We start from the raw sequence: 12,670 nt of genomic DNA on the forward strand, positions 1-12,670 counted from the left end.
CAGGAAGTGCCCGAAGGTTATTTATGATACATAGGAAGTGACCAGACGTATACCTGAGCATAGATTGTGGCATGCTGTCGTGCCTAACGTGTCCACTGGAGGGCGCACTGACATGCTATTCATGGATACATGGGTGCCCAAAGACCGGGTTTCTGTGCCTGCAGTGGGGGCGAACTGATGTGATAAGGGGTGCCCACACGTTGTTTCTGATGCACATAGAGCGATGCAACAATATGATTCCTATGCCATGCTGTGCCAAAATGTCTACAGGAGAGCACCCACAGACCTGGTTTCTGCGCGAACACGGGGTGAATGGATGGGGTTTCAGGTGCAGATAAAAGGGTGCCGGAATGTTTATGATACGCACTGCTAAACTGCTAAGTCACTTCAGTCGTGTCCAACTCTGTGCGACCCCAGAGACGGCAGCCCACCAGGCTCCCCCGTCCCTGGGATTCTCCAGGCAAGAACACTGGAGGGGGTTGCCATTTCCTTCTCCAATGCATGAAAGTGAAAAGTGAAGAAAGTGAAGTCGCTCAGTCGTGTCCGACCTTTAGCGACCCCATGGACTGCAGCCTACCAGGCTCCTCCGTCCATGGGATTTTCCAGGTAAGAGTACTGGAGTGGGGTGCCATTGCCTTCTCCGATGATATGCAGAGGAAGTACCAAGACTATATATGATACACACAGGAAGTGGCCGGAGACTATTTACGATGGACACCGGAAGTGACCGGACGTTGTTTCTGGAGCACACAGGAAGTGCCTGGATGGATTTTTGTACATATATAGGGGCACGCTGGAGAAGGCAATGGCAACCCCCTCCAGTACTCTTGCCTGGAAAATCCCATGGACGGAGGAGCCTGGTAGGCTGCAGTCCATGGGGTCGCTAGGAGTCGGACACGACTGAGCGACTTCACTTTCATTTTTCACTTTCATGCATTGGAGAAGGAAATGGCAACCCCCTCCAGTGTTCTTGCCTGGAGAATCCCAGGGACGGGGGAGCCTGGTGGGCTGCCGTCTATGGGGTCGCACAGAGTCGGACATGACTGAAGTGACTTAGCTTAGCTTAGCTTAGGGGCACGCTGCGGAGAAGGTAATGGTACCCCACTCCAGTACTCTTGCCTGGAGAATCCCAGGGACGGGGGAGCCTCGTGGGCTGCCGTCTATGGGGTCGCACAGAGTCGGACACGACTGAAGCGACTTAGCAGCAGCAGCAGCAGGGGCACGCTGTTGTGCCTAGCGTGTACACAGAGGGCGAAGGAACACGCTTTTGGCACACGCATGGGTCCCCGTAGACCTGGTTTCCGTGCCCACAGTGGGGGAGTACGGATGTGGTTTCTGCTCCACATAAGGGAGAGTTCGCACGTTGTTCCTGATGCACAGAGGAAGTGCCCGGACGTTGTTTCTGGTGCACCGGAAGTGATGCAACAATCTCATTCCCGAGCATATATACAATGGAATGTTGTCGTGCCTAACGTGTCCATAAGAAGGTGCACCAACATGATCTTGGTGCACAAGAGAGTGTCCACACCTGGTTTCTGGGTCCAGAGTACGGGGTGAACGGATGTGGTTTCAGGTGAACATAAAGGGGTGCGGGGACCATTATTTTTGATTCACACAGGGAGTGTCCGGCCAGTTGTTTCCGATACACACAGGAAGTGCCCTAACTTCGTGCATTCTTGCCTATACATATAATTTCGTGCAGTTGCGCCTAACATGTCCACAGGAGGGCGCGCTAACATGCTGTTGGTGAGCACATGGGTGCCAACAGACCTGGTGTCTGTGCCTAAAGTGGAGGAGAACAGATGTTGTTTCTGGTGCACATAAGGGCCGGGGTGCCCAGACGTAGCTTCTGAGGCACATAGGAAATGCCCGGATGTAGTTTCTGGAGCACACACAGTTCAGTTCAGTTAGTCGCTCATTCGTGTCCATCTGTTTGTGACCCCATGGAATGCAAGACGCCAGGCTTCCCTGTCCATCACCAGTTCCTGGGGCCTACTCAAACTCATGTCCATCGCGTTCAGTGATGCCATCCAACCACCTCATCCTGTCGTCCCCTTCTCCTCCTGCCTTCAGTCTTTCCCAGCATCAGGGTCTTTTCCAATGAGTCAGTTGTTCACATCAGGTGGTCAAAGTATTGGAGTTTCAGCTTCAGCATCAGTCCTTCCAATGAATATTCAGGACTGATTTCCTTTAGGATTGACTGCTTGGATCACCTTGCAGTCCAAAGGTCTCTCAAGAGTCTTGTCCAACACCACAGTTCAAAAGCATCAATTCTTCGGTTCTCAGCTTTCTTTATAGTCCAATTCTCACATCCATGCATGACCACTGGAAAAACCATAGCTTTGACTGGACAGACCTTTGATGGTAATGTCATGTCTCTGCTTTTTAATATGCTGTCTAGGTTGGTCATGGCTTTTCTTCCAAGGAGCAAGCGTCTTCTAATTCCATGGGTGCAGTCACCATTTGCAGTGATTTTGGAGCCCCCCCCAAATAAAGTCTGTCACTGTTTCCATTGTTTCCCCATCTATTTGCCATGAAGTGATGGAACTGGATGCCATGATCTTAGTTTTCTGAATGTTGAGCTTTAAGCCAACTTTTGCATTCTCCTCTTTTACTTTCATCAAGAGATTCTTTAGTTCTTCCTCACTTTCTGCCATAAGGGTGATGTCATCTGCGTATCTGAAGTTATTGATATTTCTCCTAGCAATCTTGATTGCAGCTTGTGCTTCCTCCAGCCCGGCATTTAGCATGATATACTCAGCATATAAGTTAAATAAGCAGGGTGACAATACACAGCCTTGACTTACTCCTTTCCCAATTTGGAACCAGTCTGTTGTTCCATGTCCCGTTCTAACTGGTGCTTCTTGACCTGCATACAGATTTTTCAGGAGGCAGGCAGGTGGTCTGGTATTCTCATCTCTTTAAGAATTTCCCACAGTTTGTTGTGATCCACACAAAGGCTTTGGCACACAGAGGTAGGCAACAATTTGATTCCTATGCGCATAGTGTCATGCTGTCGTGCCTAACCTGTCCACAGGAGGGCGCATCAACATGCTTTCAGTGCACACGTGGGTGCCCACAGACCTGGTGTCTGCGCCCACCGTGGCGGCAAATGGATTTGGTTTCAGGTGCACATAAGGGACGGAGAAGGAAATGGTAATCCACTCCAGTGTTCTTGCCTTGAGAATCCCGGGGACGGGGAAGCCTGGTGGGCTACCGTCTATGGATGGGGTAGCACAGAGTCGGACACGACTGAAGCGACGCAGCAGCAGCAGCAGCAGCACATAAGGGATTCCGAATATTGTTTCTGATTCACTCAGGAAATACCGGGACATTATTTATGACGCACACAGATAGTGCCCAGACGTTTCTGATGCACACAGAAGTGCCCAGTTGTTTCTGAAACATACAGAGTTGCAATAATCTGATCCCCACGCATACAGTGGCATCCTGTCATCCCTAACGTGTACATAGGAGGGCGCACCAACATGCTTTTGTTGCACAGACCTGTGCCCACATACCCGGTTCCCGCGCCCATAATGGGGACGCAAGGATGTGGTTTCTGGTGCACACAAGGGGGTACCTGGAGGTAGTTTCTGACACACAGGAACTGCCCGGAAGTAGTTTCTGCAGCTCCCGGGTGGCAGCCCGGATGCGATTTCAATGAGTACAGAGGAGCTGACGTATATAGTTTCTGGAGCGCACTGAGGGCGGGGTGCACTATTCTGGTTCTTGGACATACATGGGGGCATACCGTCGTGCCTCACGTGTTCATGGGGTAGGGAGCGGCGCACCAACATGCTTTCTGGTACATACATGGGGGCCCACAGAGGTGGTTCCCAAGCCTGCTGTGAGGGTGCACAGATATGGTTTCTGGTGCACAGAAGGGGACACCAGGACGCAGTTTATGGAGCACCGAGGGGTTGAGAAACCTGTTTGCATCTCAGGAAGCAACAGTTAAAACTGGACATGGAACAACAGACTGGTTCCAAATAGGAAAAGGAGTACATCGAAGCTGTATATTGTCACCCTGCTTATTTAACTTATATGCAGAGTACATCATAAGAAACGCTGGGCTGGAGGAAGCACAAGCTGGAATCAAGATTTCCAGGAGAAATATCAATAACCTCAGATATGCAGATGACACCACCCTTATGGCAGAAAGTGAAGAACTAAAGAATCTCTTGATGAAAGTGAAAGAGGAGAGTGCAAAAGTTGGCTTAAAGCTCAACATTCAGAAAACTAAGATCATGGCATCTGGTCCCATCACTTCATGGCAAATAGAAGGAGAAACAGTGGCTGACTTTATTTTTCTGGGCTCCAAAATAACTTCAGATGGTGATAGCAGCCATGAAATTAAAAGATGCTTACTCCTTGGAAGAAAGTTATGACCAACCTAGACAGCATATTAAAAAGCAGAGACATTACCAACAAAGGTCTGTCTTGTCAAGGCTATGGTTTTCCCCGTGGTCATGTATGGATGTGAGAGTTGGACTGGAAAGAAACCTGAGGGCCAAATAATTGATGCTTTTGAACTGTGGTGTCGGAGAAGACTCTTGAGAGACACTTGGACTGCAAGGAGATCCAACCACTCCATTCTAAAGATCAATCCTGGGTGTTCACTGGAAGGACTGATGTTGAAGCTGAAACTCCAATACTTTGACCACCTGATGTGAAGAGCTGACTCATTGGAAAAGACCCTGATGCTGGGAAAGATTGAGGGCAGGAGGAGAAGGGGACGACAGAGGATGAGATGGTTGGATGGCATCACCAACTTGATGGACATGGGCTTGGGTGGACTCCAGGAGTTGGTGATGGATAGGGAGGCCTGGCGTGCTGCAGTTCATGGGGTCACAAAGAGTCAGACACGACTGAGCAACTGAACTGAACTGGTGGGTTGAGGACTGTTTTCTGGTTTGCACAGGGTGGCGCCCAGAGGTAGCTTCTGGTGTACACAGCGGGTACAGGAACATAGTTTCTAGTTTGTACAGCGCCCGGACATAGTTTGTGTAACACACAGGAAGTGCCCTGATGAAGGTTTGTGAATACGGAAGGGGCACGAACATCGTTGCTGGAGTACGTGGGGCGGCGGCAGGGTGGACCAATCTGGTTCTGGCGCGCACGTAGGGGCATGCTGTGGTGCTTCATGTTGTCCATAAGGTGCACACACGGGGGCCACGGTGGGGGTGCATGCAGGAAGTGCCTGGGCGCAGTTTCCAATGCACGTAGCACAGTGCTCAGAGGTGGTTCCTGTGAGCTCAGGGGTGTAAACTGTGGCCATCCAGGTCAGAGAAACTAGAGGGCCTGTCCCAGACTTGGGGTTGCAATAGTTTTCTCAGTCGGTTCCTGGGTAATTTAGAGGCCTGAGGTGAGGAAAGCTCGTACACAAGTGTATACTGATGTTGTGCACTAGGCTTTCAATTTTTAATAGCAGTTTAAAATTATTTCAGGGTAAAATTGTAAAGAAACTGGATCCTATCAAGTCGGACTGAGCAGGGCTTGGGAATCTCACTCCTCACACTACCTACCTGCCCGCTTCAGGAACGCATTAGCCTGTCCTTGGGGCTGGACCACATGCCAAGGGCCCCCACCTCAGGCGCACACCCCCATCCTCCTCCCGCCTCCCACCAGCCACTGAAACAAAGATGGAAACGGTTCTCAGAGTCAATCTTTTTACTCAGAACAGCATTTCAGGAGAAGGCAAGCTTCGCCAGCTGCCCTTTGATGAGGAGTAGCCTCTGCCCCCACTGTGTCCCGGTGGGGCTCCACACCCCCTGGGGACACACTTGGGACCCTCTCTGGATCCCCGGCACATGGGAGCCCCAAGGGATGATGAGAGTGTAAGGCGAGGTGGTCATCACAGAAGAAAAATCAGACACTCTTGACCCCCTTTCTCTCTGGTCTCACATTACTGTCTATAGTTTATTGTACAGAACACCTGTGGCCTCCAAGTCCTGGAGGAATGAAACGCAGTGAGCCTCGGGAAAGCTCTCCCACATTTCTGTCCACAAGAGCCATCGCTGTGAGGACGGTTGGTCCGAGGCCTCTGGTCAGCCCCAACCACAGGTGCTTTCCAGCTGCCACTTCCTGTCTACTGTTCCTTCTCTTTTGGCAAAAACAAAAACAAAAAACCCTGGGAGCTTCAGGAAGACGAAGTAAACTTTAGGAATTGAAGAAAACAGAAACGTGCAGCCTGTCTGAAGCTCCCCTCGGGCTCCCGCACGTCATCTGAACCAGTGCAGCCGCGGGCCCCACTGGGGCTCTCCTATCAGTCACTCTGGCTTCAAGGTCAATGGCGTGGGCCCACCATGCAGCAGGAGCCAGTCGGGGGAGGCACCCTGTTACTACAATTACGGGAATAATGTCCCCCCAGGAGGGGGAAGAGCCTGAGCCCATCTAGCGGCAGGACCAGGTTCCAGCTGGAGCAGGGAGCCTGGGGGTTGGGGGAAGCTGGCAACAGGGAGCCGCCCCGACCCCGGCTGGCTGACTGCTCCCCATGCGTCTGCCATCACGGAGTCTGAAGGCCCCCATATCCATGTGGAGACCACTGGCCAGTCCCTGTAAATTTCTTAGCAGGTGGTGGATGGAGGGAGCTTGCAGACTGTCCAGCTGGTTGGCCCAGAATCACAGAAATCACCCACGGAAGTCAGAAGTTTGTGCAAACTCACCCTGTAGGGCACAGACCCACGCCCACACTCAGACAAGAAGAAGAGGCCCAGGGCTGGCAGGTGAGAGGCTGAGAGCAGCAGGGGCCAGTGCTGCCGCAGGCTGTAGGCTCGCTCGGCAGAAAGGCCAGACCAGAAGGAAAGGGTGGAGGCGGCCTTCCCAGCCTTCCCCCAGGCCAGGAAGGGGCGCTGGTGCGGGCTCTGCTAATTCCTCAGGGCGGCCAACCTGCAAACAACACCAGGACACTCTGAGGCCCCGCAACAGCGCCCTCCACCTCTTCCAGGCCATCCTAGTTGCCTTCCTCCTAGGGTGAGCTGCCTGACGCCCCCACTCCCACTGCAGACACGGGGGCTGGGTTTCTGCGCCCCGCCCACCTCCGGGACAGCTGGTCCTCCTGGCTGCGCACGGAGCTCTCGCCCACAGCAGAGGCGCCCTCGGGCAGCTGGCTGAGCTGGTCCAGCACCTCCAGGCCGTTCTCCTCCGCGATCTGCAGGATGAGGCTATCTACCTGCTCCTGTGGCGTGGTCAGCGTGGTGGCCGAGCTCATGGAGTCTTCCATCACCTGGGGGTCGAGTGCCGGGCAGTCAGGGCACCCCGGGGCTGCCTCTGTCCCTCCAGCCCCTTCTGGCACTCTCCGCAGCACACACTCTCCAGAGTGCTGGTCCTGGGGCACCCACCCCGGCCCCGGGCCCCCTCTCCCCTGCTGGACCTCTGTGGGCTGGTCTGGACTCCACACAAGGAACAGGACTCCCGGGGGGTGACTGCCCCAGGGGGAGGGAGGGAGCAGACGCGACCATCACCGGCACACCTGGGCGCACGTACCGACGTGTGTACATCCAGGTTCTGCACCTGCTGCTCGAACCTGTCCATCACAGCAGAGACCTTCTGCAGGTCCATGGTGCTGAGCGCCCGGTCCAGGGCTTTGGTCACCTGTGCCATGTTCTTGGTCACCTGGCGGAGACAAAAATGAGGAGGTGGGCAGGGCCCTCAGGCCCCAGGGGTCCCTGCATGGCACGTCCCCAGACGGTGCTGTCGATGGAAGAATGGACAGGAGGAGACCCAGGCCGTGCATGGACACTTAAGAGCCTTTGGGGCGTGTGTCACACTGGTGCCTGCCTGACTGTAGAGAGGGAATCCCGGGGTGACCCCAGTCCCAGCTGCACCCTCAACTCTGCCAGCAGAAGCCGGCTGTGTCCCCTGGCCAAGCACTCACCCCCTTCATGGTCACGGCTGTCTGCACCTTAGAGGCCACGGCATCCACGCGGGATGCCATGCGGAGCCAGTTCACACCTTCGTTCTTTTTGCGGATGGCGTTCTCAGCATACACACGTGCACACTCTACATTCTTCTGCTGAAGGGCCTGAAATTCAGGAGGGAGATGCTAGCTGGGGTCCTGTCCTAGGGCTCTGTCTGCTGGTGGGGGGGTGGCCCGTTCTCAGCCTCTCCCCAGGGGTTCTCCTCAGAAATGTCTCGGGAGTGAGGGTATCTAGGACCAGGGCCCAAACCAGCTCCCAGAGAGGATCAGACAAAAGAAAGCCAAGCCCAAAGACCATGGCCGCCTTTCCATGCGTCCTCTCCACTGCCATGCCCGGCCCCCTCAGCTCCTCCTGGGTCACACATAGAATCTGTCCACCTGGAAGAAACAGAGCTGGAAAGGCCAGCATGGCCAGTGCTGACCCTCTGGGGGACAAGGCTTCAGACCACACGGTTGGCTGCGTTCCCTTTCTTCTCCAGGGCACCAGGTCACTCAGACTGGCCCAGACCCCAGGAGCTACTGCAGCCACTCAACGGCTGTAACCAGTGGCTACAAGCAAGTCCCCCAAGAGCGTGGGCGACCCCAGGAGCCTCCAGCCTCGCCCCGCCCCATGGAGGGTCAGAGCACAGGACCAACAGGACGGCCCGGCCGGCGTCAGGGCCCACACTCACCTTCTTCACCTTGGCCTGCTCTGCCTTGGAGTCCTTCTCCGCCTTCTTGGCCAGCTTCTCCAGCTGCTTTGCCGTGAACTGAGGTAAGGAGGCCGGGTCACCGCATCAGCCTGCCTGGCCCACACCCCGCCCTCCTGGGCCTCAAGTCCACCCGAAGGACTGCCGCCTCTGCTGGACAATCCACTCCCCTCCCAGCAACCTGTCCGTGGGCTGTGCCTGCAACCGCCTTCCCTCCATACACAGGCGGGCTGCAGGGGCCTCAGCCCCACCTTCCAGCCTGTTCCACAGAACAGCAGCTGGGGGCCTATTGAGAAACTGCCCACAGGCCTCACCAGCGTAAACCCCTCCCTCTATGATCTCTGGCTGTGAAGCAAACAGCTGAACGCCTTGGTGTCTGGGCCTCAGGCCGACGTGTGCCCTGCTCCCGTGGTCTGGCCCATGTAGGTCACCAGCTCCCTAACTGCAGGCTCATGGCCACAGGACGCTCTCTCCAAAGTCAACCCACTTCCTGGTCATCAAACTCAATCCTGAGAGGCCTTTAAATCAACATCTGCATTGCCTGACCCCCAGACCGTTCTCTTCCTGCACTGTCCATTCCAGTAGGCACTAGACACATGTGGCTATTAAAGTTTAAATTACTCAAAATTAAGTAAAAGTAAAACATCAGTTCCTTGGTCCTGGGAGCCCCACTCCAGGCGCCCAGTGTGGCTGACGTCAGCTGTTGCTGTGCACAGATACCCGGGCCGGTGCAGCCCTTCTCCTGCCCCAGCCGCCAGGGCCCCTCCCGAGGCGGCTCCTCGGCCTCCTGTGTCCAGCCTTGCCCGGCCCCCCCACCCCATGCACAGCCTGAAGTACACACCAGGCCACCATCTACTGCTGATAAACAAGGTCCTTTCCTCTGGCCAGGTGCCCTGGGACTCACTAGTCAGATCCAACATGGAGCCTCTGGTGTGACCTCGCATACCTCAGCTCTGATCAGAGTGGCCCCCAGGCCTCTGCTGACTGGAAGCTGGCAGGGAGAAGGCTCAGATGAGCCAGGGGAACAAGTGGCCTCCCAGAGGCCAGCAGTGTTCTCTCAGCCAGTGTCACTCGGGATTTCCAGTTGTAGAGAAAGGGTTTCTTGTGTGTCTACCTCCCGTCCTCCGTTCCTCAGGGAGAAGTCCAGGCGGTCCTGACCTGGAATCTGGTCTGGAGGCCCCGGGGCTGAGCCGGTACAGCTGCTACAATTGGGACCAGACAACCTCACTCCCTTGTCCTTCAGAGCCCACGTGGGTGTTCCCTCCGAGGGACTAAGGAACTCTGACAGAGCCTGCCAACACCACCGCGGGCAGGAGGGACGCTCGCCGCCAGAAAGAATGCTGTCCCGTGTGTGACTCTGAAGGACGTGAGGCCACCATTTTAAACACCACATGGACCGTTCACGGGATGCCCACAGTCACCCTCATGGACAAGTCCAAGTGACCTGCTTCCACTCAGCCCAAGAAAAGCCAGCAAGGCATGTCCCCGACCCTTCGGTCATCAGTCTGGCTGAGCACTGTCCTAAGTGTGACTCGCACCATCTGATCCCACTGACAACCACCGGGATAGGGTCAGGGTGAAAGGCTGATCAGCACATACCTTCAGCTGGAACAGGGTGTCTGCAAAGAGAGACGATTAAAAGATGGTTAGGAATGTGAGAAGCAGCACTCCTAGTCAGCTGATGGGGTCACCACCTCCCCTGAATGTGAAGAGCTGGCATAGAACTGGGGCCTGGAGGGAGGCCCACTCACACCAGCTTGGCACCTCCTTAGCCACAAAGCTCGGGCAATGAGAGTTTCCCTGACCCTCTGACACCTCTAGGAAACACCTGGACAGCACCAGCTGACCTTAAGGGTATGAGCGCAGCCCACAGTGAAAACTCAGTACGGTCTGTAATCGGTGCAGCTTTACAAAGGACCCTTGGGAGTTCTCCCCAATCTAGTAAGGTTTACTACTTGTTGTTCAGTTGCTAAGTCTTGTCTGACTCTTTGCAACTCCATGGACTACCGCACGCCAGGCTTCTCTATCCTTCACTATCTCCTGGAGTTTGCACAAACTCATGACCATTGAGTTGGTAGTGCTATTTAACCATCTCATCCTCTGCCACCCCTTATCCTTTTGCCCTCGATCTTTCCCAGCCTCAGGGTCTTTTCCAGTGAGTTAGCTCTTCACATCAGGTGGCCAGAGTATTGGAGCTTCAGCTTTAGCATCAGTCCTTCCAATGAATATTCAGGGTTGATTTCCTTTAGGATTGACTGGTTTGATCTTGCAGTCCAAGGGACCCTCAAGAGTTCTCCAGCACCACAGTTCAAAAGCACCTTCAGTGCTCAGCCTTCTTTATGGTCCAACTCTCACATCTGTACATAACTACTACAAAAACCATAGCTTTGACTAGAAGGACCTTTGTTGGCAAAGTGATGTCTCTACTTATTAATAGGTTTGTCACAGCGTTTCTTTCAAAGAGCAAGTGTCTTTTAATTCCATGGCTGCAGTCACCATCTGCAGTGATTTTGGAGCCCAAGAAAATAGTACTTGACAGTCTGTTTTTCATGGATAAAAAAAGCAGGGTAATGATTCTTAAGTTGTAAAAGAGCTGGCCCAGAGACCACTCTCCATGGGAGCTGCCATCTCTGAGCCATCAAATCTGCAATGACCAACTGGAGACGTGCATGAGCGTAAGTGTTACTGGGGAAGTCCCTTGGTATCTGAATTTGCCACTCACCCAAACTCAAGAGCTAGGTAGTTTGGGGTTCATCTTAAAACGATCTCAGTGTATCTCATTCCTAAATTTGGGAAATGATTCTTGAAACTGTTTACCACACTAGCCCAGAATGAAGAAACAAAATTCTGGAACCAGAAGCCAGACCCATAAAGGCAGGTGAAGGCTCCCAGCCGAGAGCTCCCCTGGGCCCTGTGCATCTGCCACCCATGAGCGCAGGACCTGGGCAAGGCCAGGTTGTCTGTGCATCTGGGGCAGGTGGCAGGCAGCGTGCTTACTGCGGGGGACAGCAAGGCTGTGTTAGGTGTGGCCCAGACTTGGGTGAGAGGGACAGACTCCGGTGGGAGGGACAGATTCCCACCCCAGGCAAAACCTGGCCCTGGAGAAAAGGGATATAAGAAAACAGAATTCCCTGGGAAGCTGAAGCTGAGTGGGAGAGGCAAAACCCAACGTGTGTGTGCTGGGCCTTGGGGTGGGGTGCCTTTATCGTCTCTCTGAGGCAATCTGTATAGAATTTCCTTCTCGACAGTGACGTTCCACCTGTCTGTCACACCAGCACTAAAACATTCTAGCAAATGTACCTATCTTCACTTTATCACAGATGCTTCCTGTTCCTAGGCAGAGGAGGGCAGAGAGCCCTGAGGTGGTACTGCTGGCAGTGGAGGACCAGACGGACGACCAAGCCCCCTGGGGCCTGCGCCTGCACGCACTCCCTCCCAGCCTCTGTTTTCCCATCTGCGGAATGGGACCATACGGTTCCTACCTCAAGAACTTCTGTGCCTGTACCTAATGAGGATTTTTTTTGCCTTAGCTCTTATTTCTCTTGGTAATGTTCTGGGGGCACTGGTACAACTGCCTCCTTTTCGGGTGCCCTCTGACCCAGAATCCCAGGGCCCAAAAGCCTGATGTCCCTCACCAGTACAGCAGCTTGGCAAAGGGGGGGGGGGCGGGGGCAGGGGCCGCCGGTCGTTGGGGAGAGCCGGGGAAATGGACGGGGATCAGGGAAGGGGCTCTGGTATCGGAGTTCTGGGTCGAGGTCCCGGGTTATGGGGTCGGGGACTGGGGTCCCGGGTTCAGGCCCCGGAGTCCGGGGTCGGGTTTCAGGGTCTGGGATCGAGGCCAGGGGCACTCGCCTAAGCCCCGCCCAAGCCCCGCCCGCCCCGCCCCGTACAGCCCCGGAGGGTGGCGGCCTCTCACCGTCCATGGCTGGTCCGGCAGCGGCAGGCCTGGGAAAGGCAGACCGACAGGATCTTCCAGCGGCGTCAACAGAACCGACCGCGGCTGGCGAGCGGACCGGAGGGCGGGTGGGCACTTCCGGGTCGCGCCTATTTCAGCGGCGGG

The 12,670-nt window shown here is 54.8% G+C and overlaps 1 protein-coding gene across 1 annotated transcript; it reads right to left on the bottom strand.

Annotated features, from left to right (window-relative positions):
• Window positions 1-5,658: 5,658 nt before the first annotated feature.
• Window positions 5,659-12,663, bottom strand: CHMP1A (charged multivesicular body protein 1A). The gene is made up of 7 exons (XM_006043122.3): window positions 12,527-12,663; window positions 10,210-10,229; window positions 8,593-8,670; window positions 7,880-8,026; window positions 7,489-7,617; window positions 7,041-7,228; window positions 5,659-6,891 (listed from the first exon to the last, which is right to left on the bottom strand). Exons 1-7 carry the CDS (start codon window positions 12,531-12,533, stop codon window positions 6,870-6,872), a joined length of 591 nt encoding a protein of 196 aa, XP_006043184.1. The 5' UTR covers window positions 12,534-12,663; the 3' UTR covers window positions 5,659-6,869.
• Window positions 12,664-12,670: the final 7 nt, after the last annotated feature.

The sequence above is a fragment of the Bubalus bubalis genome, chromosome 18 (assembly GCF_019923935.1).
Source record: "Bubalus bubalis isolate 160015118507 breed Murrah chromosome 18, NDDB_SH_1, whole genome shotgun sequence".
Classification (NCBI taxonomy): Eukaryota; Metazoa; Chordata; class Mammalia; order Artiodactyla; family Bovidae; genus Bubalus; species Bubalus bubalis.

Excerpts from the sequence above, each read along its gene's own strand:
- CHMP1A (XM_006043122.3), bottom strand. Across the intron at positions 7,618-7,879 it reads CAGCCGTGACCATGAAGGGG|GTGACCAAGAACATGGCACA; the intron begins GTGAGTGCTTGG and ends TGTCTCCGCCAG. Across the intron at positions 7,229-7,488 it reads ACCTGGATGTACACACGTCG|GTGATGGAAGACTCCATGAG; the intron begins GTACGTGCGCCC and ends CTCGACCCCCAG.